Source organism: Emydura macquarii, unplaced genomic scaffold (assembly GCF_026122565.2).
Source record: "Emydura macquarii macquarii isolate MOO-44397 ecotype Brisbane River unplaced genomic scaffold, CSIRO-AGI_Emac_v2 contig_3671, whole genome shotgun sequence".
In the NCBI taxonomy this organism is placed as follows: domain Eukaryota; kingdom Metazoa; phylum Chordata; order Testudines; family Chelidae; genus Emydura; species Emydura macquarii.
Genome location: NW_027133808.1, coordinates 6,347,597 through 6,362,353, shown reverse-complemented (window position 1 = coordinate 6,362,353; position 14,757 = coordinate 6,347,597). Strand labels below are relative to the sequence as shown.

The 14,757-nt window shown below is 49.5% G+C and overlaps 1 protein-coding gene across 5 annotated transcripts in view; it reads left to right on the top strand.

The window, feature by feature from the left end:
- Positions 1 to 14,757, top strand: part of CLYBL (citramalyl-CoA lyase) — a 242,967-nt gene that overhangs the window by 209,675 nt on the left and 18,535 nt on the right. For 2 of the 5 annotated variants that reach the window (XM_067536787.1, XM_067536786.1), the window contains one exon: positions 7,982 to 8,598. The exons of the other annotated variants lie outside the window; for them this stretch is intronic. In XM_067536787.1, coding sequence (XP_067392888.1) covers positions 7,982 to 8,077 — 96 coding nt within the window. In that variant the 3' untranslated portion in view covers positions 8,078 to 8,598. Of the gene's footprint in view, positions 1 to 7,981; positions 8,599 to 14,757 lie in introns of those variants that run through there. 5 annotated transcript variants of the gene reach the window in all.

The following is a 14,757-nucleotide window of genomic DNA, read 5'->3' as shown; positions in this document are numbered from 1 at the left end:
AAGTCAACAAAACATTACCGTCAATTATATCAAAGACTGTGGGCACGTTTAAAGGAGTCAGCATGGACACCTGACCTTTGTCCATCAATGAATAAGGCCCCCAAGTCCATTATAATCTTTGTACCATACTCAGGCTGAAAACCTGATTGAGAGAGATCAAGGAAACCTGAAGACTCCAGATTATATGAGAATTGTCCTGCACTACCTTCTCAGTAACCTTGTAAAAACAGCAGTTAAGAGGCGAGGAATAAATAACAAAATCAAAGTCCAAGATAGGATTTCTTGAGCAAAGGTCTAATGAAGACTTGTTTGATGGAGGGTGTTATTTTACCATCCTCCTTAAGGTAAGAATTGATTATCAAAACCAAAACCCCTTCCAGTATCTCGTTACCTGATTTTATTTTCCATAAGGGAAATAGGTCCAACTCTCAGTTATTTGCCAAAGTTCCTCTAGGACGTCAACAAGCAAAACTGATTGAACTGAACCACAGAGGATGTTTGTCCCCTTCAGATACTGATATGCTCTCAACAGAATGGCAATCCACTCTGGATCCAGTCAAACTAACTTGCACAAAGTGATGAGTATTTCTGACAGTGAGAAAATTTTGATGATGTTTCTATGGGGTCTGAATCTGAATTTACCAAGCTATTTACCACACAAAAGCATTTTATAGGATAAAATTTCTTAGATGTTATTGTGGTAGAGAAGAAAACTTTCACCTCTCTAAGAACATAAGTCTGAAGCTTTCTATGCGGAAATATTTTGGTCTTGGAATGTGATGGACGACCACTGGATCTCTTTATGCTACTCCATATATTTCATTTGTCACAAGTTAAGGAAACCTTTGAAGATGACATATAGAGACAGAATATCTAGAAGCCACTGTACCAGTGTTCAAGAACAACATGATTATAGTGTCCCACTAGACTACCAGTAGAATGACCTACCAATTGTACATTATTCTTTCTTAGAAACCACTGATATCAACTCACGTCTATGTCTTCTCTGTCCTGACAAGAACAAACATCAAACCTGATGTCAAACTGATGTGTGGTAAAGTTTAGTCCTGAATAGCTCTGATGGCAATTCCACAGCCTCTTGACAGTCTATTCCGTTAGTTTGCCCTAAAATGTCATTTAAATTGTCCTCCTGCTGCATAAACCTGATTCCTTTTTGTTTTGACCTCAGATAGTGAGAATAATTGCTCTCTGTCCTCTTTATAATATCCTCTGCCTATTTGTAGTCTGTCACTTTTGTCTCTGTATTATTTTTTGACTGACCATGCTCAATTCTTTTTTCAGAGGCTTTATTTTCCAAATTTTATCATTTTTGTTGTTCTCCTCTGAGAACTTGCTACAATTAAATCACTCTTTTTAAAAATTCCTTTCTAGCTTTGTTTCCCTTTGGTGTTTGCTGAGTGTACTCTGCACTCCATCAGTCACTTTGGGATAGCGCTGAATACTAAAGTAGATCCACTAAGACCCCACTTGCCACTGCATACTTGTCACATAAATTACTGTATGTTTTAAAAATATTTTATCTATTTGAGAGAATAGATAAAACTTCATTATAAATTCATTGGGTCCAAATGTGGGCCCAATTTACTGAGTGATATGGGGCACATAAGTTCCAACAGGCTCTGTAGCACTGGCTTTGCATGATGCAGTCTAGGAACCTTGGCCTGGGGTAAAAAAATATGAAGAGGGGAATATACCTGCTTTGCAGGCATGAGTTGTGGAGCTTCTCAGGAAACAGGGACCCCATATAAATAATCTCCCTGTTCCCACCCAAGCAGCCCTGTATGTATCCATAACCTTGTCCATCCCCCTGTACATCTGGGATTGCACAGAACTTAATTACTTCAACCTCTGTGCAGTTCCAGTAGGTAGGGAGAGAGGGAAGTAGCCCCCTTACTCTCTTTGTCTGAGCTCTGTTATAGACCTGTCAGTAAAGGAGATATCTTTGGGACATGCAGAGTCATGCAGTCTTTCCCCAGTTGCCAGTCTGTTAGGGACAAACCACCTCCATTCCCCAGGAGTGGGACATCAAGGGACAGCTGCCTATACTCTTTGCCTCCCTGACATTTCCTGGTGCCTGATTGCCACGTACAGCATGCAGGCTGAGCAGAGTCAGAGACTCCACCTTTGGGAAAGGGGAACATATGTAACCCCTCCCCCAAGATCTGCTTTCCCAGCTGGTCATCCCAGAAAGATGCAGAAACTCCTGCAACTTCCATGTGATAAAAGCAGAGTTGTCCCATTTTTTGTAACACTACACCTTTAGGACATTCAGAATGTTGTTACTCTAATGAGAGTTTTTTATAATGAAAATATAATATATGCTGTATAGTTTGAAATGGACGCAATACAGGAAAGTCAAAATGATCATATGACCCAACCTAAAATTTGTAGCCAACCACATTTCTCCAACTTCTGGCCACAAGACTTTTGGGTAATCCTGTAAAATACATTGCTACCATGACTCTCCTATTTAAATACTTTGGACAGAAATAGAATATTTGTTTATAATGTGCAGATCATAGAACTTTCATAGGGCCATCATTTCACAATCATTCATGATCTGATCTTGGCAGGATGAGCATGACCATCCATTTCTGTTGCTATTTTTTTTCCCTTCCTCCTATTCCAGAGTAAGATTTACAGGAAATATTCTGGGGACCAATTTACTGAAATTTTAGGCACACTTTGCTTTCCACAGATGTTATTAAATATAACTTATACTTAAAGAATCACATCAGCTCTCCAATAAGTGAGGTTTGGATAATCAGGAAATCCTAGGTTGGCTCCCAGGTTGTAGAGCTGGGAGAGCCAAAGAAAAGGAGACCAAGAAGTGGGAGTGAGCCAAGGAAGTGAGCCATTTTGCTGAAAGCCCAATCTAAGACAATAGTTTGTGTTACATTCTTAGCTTGCCAGTTGGGAAGTATTAAGCCAGACCTGCCAGCATTGTTGCTTCCCTACATCCACACCCAAAAAACTTCTGAGCTTACCAAACTGTGTTTCACAGGGCTTCTCTACACTTCATAAAAACTCTTCTAAGCGTGAGCAAGTCTAGTACATAGTATGTCTAATCAGCAAATGCAAACTGTAGGATCAAGCATGTGTTGGGTGTCGAGTCAAAGTAGTGCCACCTGTGATGTGACATTTTCCAATGGTAAAATGGAAGTGTAACATCACCAGTTTTAACCCTCGCATCAGGATTGGTTGAAAGGACATGGCAATAAATTTCAGAGAGGGAATGGGAACATTTCAGTAAATTTCCAATGGAAAAATTTATAAGAAAAAGAGGAAATTTATAAACTGGGACTAAGAGAGAACCATAAAAACTAAGAAGATGGCACAAGTATGAAAACAGAAAAGCTGCCAGGCTTGTGAAAGCAAGCTGAAAATGTCTGTTAGCTTCTCAGAAACAGGAAAAAGAGCAAGAGGAAGATTTCCTTCCTGAAAGGAAACAATGGACTTTCTCTACGTGCTGGAACTGGAATTGCCCATGTGTTTACCTTACCTGCAGTTGGGCTCACTTTTTTAGGCCCTAGTTTCTGTGATATTGTGGAAAGTTCAAGGTCCCTGTTGTGATGTTTGCAGGAATATTGAACAAATGTAGGGCCAGATGGTGACTGGCTCTTGCATGGGTGCTCAGGAGGAGGAAGGAGCAAGGAGTCATTTCATCCTTCTCCCTCTTCTCACGTAGCCAGAGAAAGGGCCACCAGCGTTTGCAGTTATTGCATTCAGGGCAGTGTTAAAACATGCAGTCTAGCCCTTGCATGGTAATCTTTTCGGGTTAGGAACCTTATCTTATCCATCTATAAAGCACCATGTACATCAAGGATGCTGTATCAGTAGTAAGCCCACCCAACAGGGCTGTAGTTCTGTCCCTAAAAAAGTGCAAGAGATGTACAGGTATACATTTTAAAAGCATACACTTGAAGGTCTGGTTCTCCTCTCTGATCAGTTTTTCTCCGTGTAACTCCATACTGGTGTGAGAGGAGAATTAGGCCCTGAATTTTTAAGTATATAAAACAAATACCTGAAATCTCCAGTGGAAGTCACCATACTGCTTTGAGTTCCTTGTGCCTTAAACTGGCATCTCATTTCTATGAATTGCTTAAACAAAACTACATATTGTCTGTGAGTTACCAATAGGTCTTGGGCTCCCAATGACACCCACTCCTCAAAAAGGCTGTGGTTCCAACCCATTACACAACTGTAACTGCTACTGTAGTCCCCAGCTCTGTCCTTCCAAGATTCTATGGATCCCACACTATGACTACCCCACACCTCACCAGCTGAGGATTTGCTCCCTTATTTTGGAAGATCCTGTTACTTGTCCCAGCAACTCTGTTAGCCAGTCTGCTATGCTCCTGTTGCTGCTGGCATCAAGTCTCCAATGCCCAGATGCATCTATAATTTGAATTTAGAGGTAGCTCAGCATAAATGTTGCTGAGCCCTACAATGGGAAGGGCACATCATGTGTTGGGCAAGAAGGAAGGATCCTACTGCAGGGTTGTTGAAAGGAGAGGACAGAGTGGAAAGATAGAGAATAAGGGATTAGGGGATGCTATTGGAGGGAAAAAGAGAAAGGGAGGACTCGGAAGGCTATTGAAGGGGAAAAGAAGGAGAAATGCTCAAATTCCAAGAGACATCTACACTGAATCTCCAGACATTAAAGGTTTGCCCCATTGCTATCACTAAATGACCTTGTGGGAGCTTTTTATGCTTAAAATTATAAATTTATCTCACCCAGATACTGGAAAAGACTGAATGGCTTATTCTGGCTCTGTGGAGGGTATGGAACGTAATGTAGAACACAAGCAATCTGAAGCCCCACTTGTCACCAATCATTAAAGGATATTTTAATTCTTGCTGAAATTTGAATTAAGAATTGTATTCTGATAAAGCATTTTAACTACTAGAAAATTAAGTAGAAGCTAGAAATGTGATCTTATTAGGAATGCTTGCCAGTAAGAAAATTTAGATGTGGGACTAAATGAATCCCTGAAGTTAATGGTGTTTATTAAAAATCTTGTTTTCTTTATCTTAATATAAAGGGAAATCAAAAGAATTTTTTTTTAAAGGCAAATTCCATCTAGTGGAATTAGAAAGGAGAATGTAGGGTAATACTATAATTACTGGTATTGCTGACCTGCAGAAAACTGGAGGTGGAAAGAACTATGGTGAATATAATATTTTCAGTGGTAGCAAAATTGGTTGCTTTTTCTGGATTTTAGCTCACTGTTGCAAATTAACAGGAAGAAATTAAACCTCAGATTGAATAAATAAAGAAACCAGCTTGCTTCTGCTCTCACTTAATATTGGAAAAACAGACATTTTCCTCTGGATGTATGTGTAGAATTCTGATTGATATCATCAACGTTACCAATGCACATAGAACAGAGACCTGCTACACACCTAAAGCTGTCCTGTTTTCATGTGCATCTGTGCTATTTTCTTGTTTTCCCTTTTTAAACCTCTATCCTATTATCTTAGTGATAACAGGACAAATGTGCTGTTTACTAAATTGATGCCTTCTAAAAGAGTGCATAGTGTAAATCCAATTATCACCGTTAGGCTACATGTGAATCAATACTTGGAATGCTGACTTTTTTCCAAATTACTCCTAAACTGATTTCTTATAGCAAAAGAGATACAGCTGTAATATATGCTATTATTTAACAAAAATATATTTTGCATCAATTAGTACCTCAACCACCTGACAGCATTATGCTGAACAAGTAGTTAAATAATAAATTGTAAGTCTTAAAATGTTTGCTTCATTCCTAATTCCTACTTTCAACAGTTGACAAACTTAAGTTATGGTTATCTAAGTATATTCTTTTTTAAATAGCTAATAAAGTAGCTGTAAATGGCTGCAATGTTGTTAATAGGAAGATTTGTTATTATTTATATAGGACCTATGGAGATCCAGTCAATTTGTAAACAATAAGACAAATGTGAAGTATTTGTCATCTGAATATCAGTTTGATTTGAATGATGATGTCACCACCATCAGCCTATTATTCACCAAGCTTTGCTAAAATTCCAGGATGATGTGCAGCGTATGAAACATAGAATAGAATAGAATAGAATAGAAATAGTGACTTCAAAAATTGGTTGAGTGTACACTTATCCAATGATAATAAATTGTATGTGACTATGTCTAAAGATGAAATTTTATTTCATGTTATAATTTGATGAGCTATTTAAAATAAAAAAATAAACATTAGTTCGTCCCACCCTCAAGTCCCATGGCTGCCCCCAAACAACCAAACAAAAATGTCTTCCTCACTCTAGTTCCTCCCTGTTGTTTCGCTTGTTAGTCAAATCTAAAATGAGCCCACTGTCCTATGTTGATTTCCCCGGGGCTCCAAGTGGATGCAGCACCTCCCCAAACACACACAATGCGGGATCAGAGCCTTTAAATGTAAATTCTTCTTGAAAGGGGCCACATCCTTTTGTTTGTTGTATAAAATAGCTCACTTTTGACCACTGTAGAAGTCAGAAATAATAACAAAAACCCTGCTAGCTCATTTTGTCTATTCTGAAAAATGTCAAAAGTGCCTTTGAGGGATGCAGGAAGCAGGATTCCTGCAATATCACTTGGGCTGTCTTGCTGCAAAAATTTTAGCTTCAAAATCCTATTTCTTCAACACAAAATGTTAGAGTTTACTGATGGGTTTAATAAAATGAAAAGTCGATTAAAACATCCGAAGAGGGGTGGGGATCAGGTTTGGGGCTTTTTAATACAAGATGTTTCCTTCACTTGAGATGTAACTAGAGCTTGTGCATCTCTATTAACACTAAGTGTGTTACATGAGCTAAGTACTGATCAAAATGAAAAGCTACACAAAAATCTACTCTGACTCTTGGATAGTCACTGTTCAGAGGCTCTTGGTGTCTCACATAAATTCTCCAGTAATGCACAATAGTCAAATTGTGCTCTACATCGTTAGAAATATTGGCGGAGGGATGTTAATGCAACAGAATTTGCAGTTATACTCAAAATCCATTTTCTGAACATGCACATAATCTACTTGCCATATGGGACAAGAGCATCTGAGAAATGGAGCAATGCCAGCAGCTCTGGAATGGCAGCGCAAGGCCCTGCATGGCAACGGTCCTACCTATGGAGTTCTAACTAGGAGATTTTCCCCTACAAAGTCGAGTGGCCAAGACCTCTGTTTCAGTTTCCCCATTTACAAAGGATGATAATACTTCCCCACACTTGTAACTAGCTCTGAGTTCTACCTCTGGAGAATATTGCTATACAGGTGCACAGTATTGTCATGCTGCCCTTCGAGAACTGTAAAGTGAAGGGTGCCAGGTGTTGGTATTACTATTTGTCATAGCCAGGCCAGGGAAAGAATGACTAGAATAGCATTAGTTAGAAATCATCTAATCGAAAGCGTCGCAGAATGTAGGCTGGGGTCCTTAGCAGTTCCAGCTCGCTTTTGTGTGATGAGCGAGGATGGTCTGAGTTCTGTAAATGGGGCCCAATTCTGTGCTGTTGGTTTGTCTCCTTGTACCGAGCTTCCACTTCTTTTAGAGCTAGTCAGGGTTATTTTCCCAGGTCGACAGTATTTTCTGTGCTAATCGGCTGCGTGCCCTGAAACTCACCTGTCTCAGTAGATGGGTGCTTTAGGCTCTAGACCTGTTTTTCTGATTGGGGGTTAAATACATAGGCTCTTTCCGGCACAATGCGATATAATTTTTGGTGTGTGTGTGTGGTTTTTCTCCTCCTGTGAACATTGAACTCCCCCCCTTTTTGGGGGGGGGGGGGTAAAATTTGCCTTTTATTGTTTAGTTTGGCTCTTTCTGAAGGCTATACAAGAAGAATCAGTTTGATTCACATGGGAGCTAAGGTTTCTTGTTTTACAGATGGATGTAAAAAAAAAAAAACCCAACAAACAAAGCAACCTATAATTGTAAAGGTTCTTTGAGGAAGTTTGTATTCTCTGTTTTCCAGGGAGCCTTTACTTTCCAGGGGAGTATGATAGACATGCCATTACTGAAGCAGGCCCAGAACATTGTGACGCTTGCCACAGCCATCAAGAACAAATGATCTGTTAAACGAAGCTCCCACCATGCGGGCAGAGAAGCGGTTTTAAAGGAGGACGATCATGCTTCGGAAACAAATCAAATTCATCCCAGTTAAGCAAAACGCAGCTTCCAGCGCTCCGCTCTGACGTCATTGTTCTTGCAAGCCCTGCTCGTTTGCGACAACAATTTACGTTTGAAACGAAGGCTGGCTGCAGCGCCGCCCCTGTGCTCCTGGAGTGAGGTCACATTGCTGGCTGTGTGACGTCACAATGACTGCTGCCAGCACCGGGCTGTGACGTCACTGGAGGACAGCGGCGAGATCTGGGCTGTGAGCTCTTCGGAAGTGACCAACGACAGAGAAAAAGCAGGTCAAATGCTGCTGGTTTTTGTCTGTGCTTCCCCTGTCCCCGCCCCCACGATGTTCGCCCCGGGTTGAGAGGTCCCTTTCTCAGGGCAAACCCTTGCATAATTCTGAAACCGCTGAAATCGTGCTGATGAAAATCATTCCCCTGTGTGGGCTTGTCTCCCTCTCCTCTAAATGTACAACCGCGATTAAACAATGAATGGGCAATAATGCAGCCTCTTGACTTCTTCTGTTTGAAGTGGTTGCTATTCAGCCCCTTCGCGCCTGAAGACCGGGCCGGGCTGGACGGCAATAAACTTGTCGCGTTTTCGGAGACACAATACCGCAGAACTCGTGCATATGGTCTGGAGTCCGATTTGCATCACATTAGAGATACTGCTCCAGGTCAGCTGGGCCGTGTGGTTAACGGGCTTAGTGAAACTGTTTTGAAGAGGTTAACCCAGCTTGTAGTAAGGGTAAATAAACATAACAACCGGCCATTGTTCTCTATTCAGCATGTACTCTTATATCGAAAGCTAAAGGGTATTGAAGCTGCAGAGGATCAACTTGTGGTTGCCAGAGGACGCCAATGAAGTTTGAAACACCAACAATCAGAGATTTTGTTTCTGTTCCTCATTAAATCATGAGCTTTTGTGTCCAGACTATGACCGACTGTTCTTTCAGAAATTACCAGAATGGGAAGTTTTAGACGCTGCAGCACCCTTTTCATGACCTACCCAGCAGCAATGCTGCTGCACTTAGACACACACCGCGGGGAAGGCTGTTCTGTTTATTTAAACGTGTAAACAGAAAACAGTTGTTTGGAGTTTCATTTGTCACCGCCGCCATCGCCCCTTTCCTGACGGAGTGGACGGTCACAGTTGCTTATTCCTCTCTTGTGCTCGGGGCTTTTTCCTGCACCCAGCAACTTTACACACACACACGCGTCTTGAAATGTCTTGCTGGCGTTTAAGCAACTGAGGGGTGGTGCAAGATCGCCGGGGAACACAGCGCCCGGGGCCCGGCTCTGATCGCTCAGTGCCCCATGTCGTGCCCGGGGAGGGGGCGCAGGAGCCAGTGGGTGGGAGGAGGCGAAGATGCCAGAACAAGCCCAGGCCGCTCTCCACGCGCCCCGCTGCCCTGCACCCCGGCCCGATCGGGGAAGGGAAGCGCCAGGCCCAGCCGCGGCCGACCCGGGCCGGGACTGACTGAGCAGGAGTGATTCGGGGTGGGTGGCAGCAAGGTCCCGCTGCGCTCGGGAGAAACGTCCCCCACCCACACCCACACCCCCGGCCGGGGCCTCCCCTCCAAAACCTGCCGGGATCAGTCAGGCCAAAGGCCCTCGCCCAGGACGCCCTCCCGGGCCAGAGGCAACGCTGAGTGGGGCCCGCACTTGTCCCGGCCGGCCGGGGTGGCGGGCTAGGGCTCTGCTGTGGAAGGCGGGCAGGAGCCCCCCCCTCCCGGCTGGCTGGTTACTAGCCAAGGCTCCGTGTCGCCCGAGGACACGGCCCGATGCTGATCTCCCCAGCGCAGTAGCCAGGAGCACCGGCACCTTGCCCTGGAGCCGGGGCTTGGCAATCGCTGAAAGGTGCGGCCAGGAGCGGCCTGGAGCCTGGCCGGGGGCTGGGAAGGGGCCGCTGTGGGTGACACCCAAGGGAGGTTCTAGCCCGGGCCGGTGGAGATCAAGGTCCGGGCTGCAGCCAGCGCGCTGGCTGGGAGGTGATAGGGCCCGGCCAGGGGAGGCCGGGCGCTGGGATGGGAGCCCTCTGCTCTGCTCCGCTCCGCTCCCCGGCGCTGATCCCGCTGCGTCTCCAGCCCCGGGCCGGACACTCCCCGCTCCGGGCTGACTCGCTCTTTTCTCCGCTCACCCCCCATAACCTAGCCCCCGCTGCAGCCTCCGGGCGCCAAGGGCCGGCGGAGCGGCGCAGGTTCCCTGGGCGCAGGCAGCGAGTCCGTCCCCCAGGGGCTAAGAGCGCCCCCCCGAGGAGAGGGGCGGCGGGGCAGCTCTGGGGCGGCGATGTTTTGGTCCCAACAGCAAAGGCCGCTCGCAGCTCTCGGGATTCCCCCCCTTTGTGCGGGCTGAGCTGTTACAGCGCCAGGCGCTGGAGGCTAATCTGCTTAATTAACGACTACCTGCCTCCATTCCGCCGAGCGGCCCCCTCTGGCCGGCCCCTCGCTAGTCACTCTTGGCGGGCTACGGTCTGGGTAATACTATTAAAACATTATCAAAACTAATGAGAAGCAATTACTTAGAAAATGAGCTGGGACAAGATTGAGTGGCGGACATCGGTGCTGATCACCGCAGATTACGTTAATAAATCATCAGGTGCAAAATGCAGCGCGGGCTGCAGAGCCCGGGCCCAGGAAAATGCAAATGAGATTTCTCCCCCCCCCCCCCCCGTTTGCATAATTTTTTCATTAATCTCAATAGGACCCGTGTGGTGTAGATTGTTTTATTCCCCTAATACCTCGCCGGTGGGGGATCAGAAATAATGTCTTCATTGTTTTACTGAAGTCGTAATGACAATCTGTGACAAGCTAATTGTATTAGCCAGAGGAGCAGCTCAACACACTCGTGGGCCAGTGGCAATGGCTGGGAAACCGGCCCCGCGCTTTCCGTAAGTGCACGCCCGTGAAACCAGCCGGGGCGTTGTGCAGCACCGCACACAGCCGCCTGCCGATGGATTGCCGTGTCAAGTCCTTGGCCCTCACTTCTTACTGAAATACCGCAGTCCCCCGCAGCTGTTCAGCCACCATCTGCTGCTCTGGGGCTGATTCTCTGAGTAACTTCGTTTCATGCCACAGCTCCCGAGAAACACTCTGCAAGTCTTGCCGCGGCTTTCTGCTGTATCTCTGCAAACTGACTGCCGCTTCAGTTTTGCTGATGTCCCCCCCCGCAATCCCCCAGGCAAATCCGGCTTCCAGTTAGCTTTGTAAAGGGGGTTTCTCGTTATAGACAATCCGCTTTGCTTTGGCTCCGTTTACTTGAGGAAGCTTTAAGGGTTTTCCGTTTTTCTGCCTTGCGCTCGGAAGGCAATTGATGAAACAAAAGCGCTTAGCAGATTAGCAGCGGGGTTTTGTGCATATTAATGCTAGCGAGGGGCACCTAATGGGTTTGTGATTGCGGGGCTTGTGCCGGGACTGGGCAGTGCAGCCCTGCCTCGGCGTGTTCCGCGCTGCAATGTCGGGGGAAGTGAAGCAGTCATGCCCAGCTCTGGTGTCAGGGGGGGCAGGGACAGGTGGGAACTGAGCCCTTCTCACACCAGCCGGCTGCCCCGGGTGCTAGCGCGCACTTTTCTTTTGCAGGTTCCAGCGATTCTTTAGCCGAGTCTTTGCTTCTGCCCCCCGAAGGCGGGAGGGGAGCCCCAGAGGGGCGGGATCCGCAGCGTGCAAGGCTTTGGGCTTTGGGTTTATTTCAGCTCAGAAACGCGGCTCCGAGCTGCGGGTTGCCAGGTGCAGAGAATTGGTGTGAACGCGGCGCTCGTGCGGAGAGGGAGGTGGGGGGTTCAAGCGGGATTTTCCCACGCGCGGCGCGGGCGCCGTGATCCGGAGCAGGAACCTGACGCCGAATTAACACTCAGGGCTCCTGCTTCCTTCGCGTTGGTCGGGCTGGTCCCGGCTCCCTTTCGAGACCGCCCCGCCTAGGGTTGGCACTTGGCGCTTAAACGCCACGGCCTGGTTGCTGGCTTTGCTAACCCGCCCCGCAGAGACGGTGGCTTAGTGCACCAAAGGCATTGGGGCTGTTCCTGCTGCTCCGCCCGCGGGCCGTGCTGGGCTGAGTTACACACACGACAGCAGTCGGCTCCTCGCTGCCGCCCGAGCCCTCGCCGTGGCGGAGAAGCGGCCCGAGCGGACACGCGGCTTTGCCAACTTCGCTGAGCCTTAGAACAAAGCGGAGTCGCTCCTCCCCGGCACCGCAGCGCTGATTGCCGCTCGGCGTCTCCTGCCCCAGGGCCTGGTGCCGACCCCGCACCGCCACCGCCGCGGTGTTTCAGCGCCTCTCCTAGGGGCAGGGGACTAGCTCTCGGGGCAGGAGAGGCCATTGCGTAGCCGTGGGAATGAGATTGGGTTTGGGGGGTTCCCCGCCTCCAGGGAAAAATGAGGCTTCTGCATCCATAAGGCGGGAGGGGAGAAAACAAAGCGAACGAGAAACGCTGCAAAGGGCAGATCCTGGCCGGGGCGTCCCGCGGATCGGCCCGTGGAGCGGTTCACGATCGCCCGGGCGGGGACGCGAACCCGGACTCCGTGACTTCAGCCCGGTGCGGCCGGAGCCCCGCGGAGCAGTAACTGCGGGACACGGGCACTGCCCTGGTTGGGGGGGCGATGCCTTTGGAAGGGACAGAAAGAAGAAGTAGCCCCGAGAAGTGACCTGGGGGGCTGGGTTGGGGCAGAGGGAGGAGCCCAGTTCTTAACAGAGTTTCCTCCCTGGGCCGGCACAGATCTGGGGCCGGTTTTGTTGGGCAAACCTTGGGGCAAGCGGGTAGCGGAGCCTGAACAGAAGGGCCTTGGGGGACAGCCAGAGCCAGAGCCACCCCCAGCAGTGCCGAGCCCGGCAGCTGCACTCACGGCCCAGGCTGCTCACCAAGGCCCGGTGACGTTTCCTGGGCACAGCCTGAGACAAGCAGACGGCCGGAGGGCAGGTGGGCAGTGCGGGGTTTGCCCTGCCCTAGCGATGGGGCTGCCTGGCCTCCAGCGCCCCTCCTAGTGCGCCAGGCCGAGCAGCAAGACCCCACTTGGGCAAAGGTTAGTGCGGTCCGGCGCTGCTGCTCGGCACCTTTGCCGGCCTGTCCTAAATCAGCCGGAGTGCAAAATCCAGCCGGCTTAGCAAGCAGCGCGCAGCGCAGCGCAGCTAGCCACGGGCACGTGGCGGTGCTAAGTGCGAGTACCACACCCGGTGCCGCAGCGCAGAGCCTGGCCCCGGAGCTGGCTGGGCTCTGACCCGCTCTAGGTCTTGCAGGGCCGCTCAGTTTGGCCTGGTCACAGCCCCAAGGCGCTTCAGATTTGGCCCACTCGGCACCCAGCATCCTCCCAGAGGGACGGTGGGGCCCCAGCCGAGCCGCGCTCCGACCCTGTGCACAGGGTCACAACACCTGGCGCGGAGCGGCAGCCAGTCCCACCGGGGCCGCTGTGGTGGTGTGCGCACAGGGCGGGCGCTGCAAGTCCCCGCCGGACTCCAACCCACCCGCAGGGGCTGGACCCAACCCCCTCCTCTCCTGCCCCCTGTGACACATTTTGGGTCACGACCCCTGGGTCCAGAAGCCCTGGTCTCCAGGAGCTGGGGTGGCGCTTCCCTGCGCACAGATTCAGCCCCACCGCAGGGAAGATGCCAGCCTTAGAGAGAAGCTCCCCCCTCCAGTGGGGAAAGGCCCGAGTTACTGGAGTCTGGGCCCTGCCATCCAGAGCTGCTGGCAAATCTGTTCCAAGCAGCCCAGGAGTCAGTGCGAGGGCCCTGCTAGGCCAGCCCACAGCCCATTCCCGCTGGCGGGGCAGGGGAGAGCTGGGGCCTGGGGGCAGCGCTGCTGTTTAAACAGAGATGTTCAGGGTGCTGCTGGCTTTCTAGTCTGCCAGCCTGCGTCTGTGTGTCTGTCGGTCTGTCTGACTGTAATGGTGGCAGATCAAAGGCTGCCCCACGTCCCGCAGAGCCCAGGACAATCCCCCGCCTTTGTCTGCTGTTGCTAGGCGCTGAGGAAACTAAGAGAAAGTGTAAGGAGCATGTTAATCAGACTCGTTACAGTACAACAATAATGTCTCTCTCTGACAGCCAGCCCAGAACCCCAAACGCCCCCGGCAGGCACCAGGACCAGAGGCTCCTCCGCTGGAGAGGCCAACCTGCTCCGAGCACTGTGATCTGCTGAGGACTGTCACACTCACCGCACGGGTGATCGGCTGCATGCGACAGCCTGGCGGTGCCGCGCTCTCTCCACGCTGGAAGCGAAGCAGCCAGCCTCCCCTCTCCTCAGCCTGGGGCGATGGGGCAGGCAGGGAACGGCCCCCCGTAACTCCAGCGCCGAGGAGCGGGTGTAAAACTTCGCGCTTGCCTGATCTTCCCGGCGGGGAGCAGCAATGTCAGCGGGTGCGGAGGGGAGCGAGCGCTTGGGTTTGTCACGGCCCAACTTCCCACGAACCCGCCGGACTCTTGCTCGCCCTGAAAACAAGGCTCAAGACGCGTGGCCCGCGCCCTGCCCAGTGCTCGGTGTTCATCTGCCGGGGCCCCGGCTCGCTCAGTGCCGCTGCTGCTCCCAGTGAAGATCAAGGCCTAGGCAGCAGCTCCCAAAGCGCAGCTTGCGGCCGGTGGCCCAGGGCTGCACTGCGCGTATGAGACTTGCACTGACGTGGCTACATTTACTCACAGGCGGTCA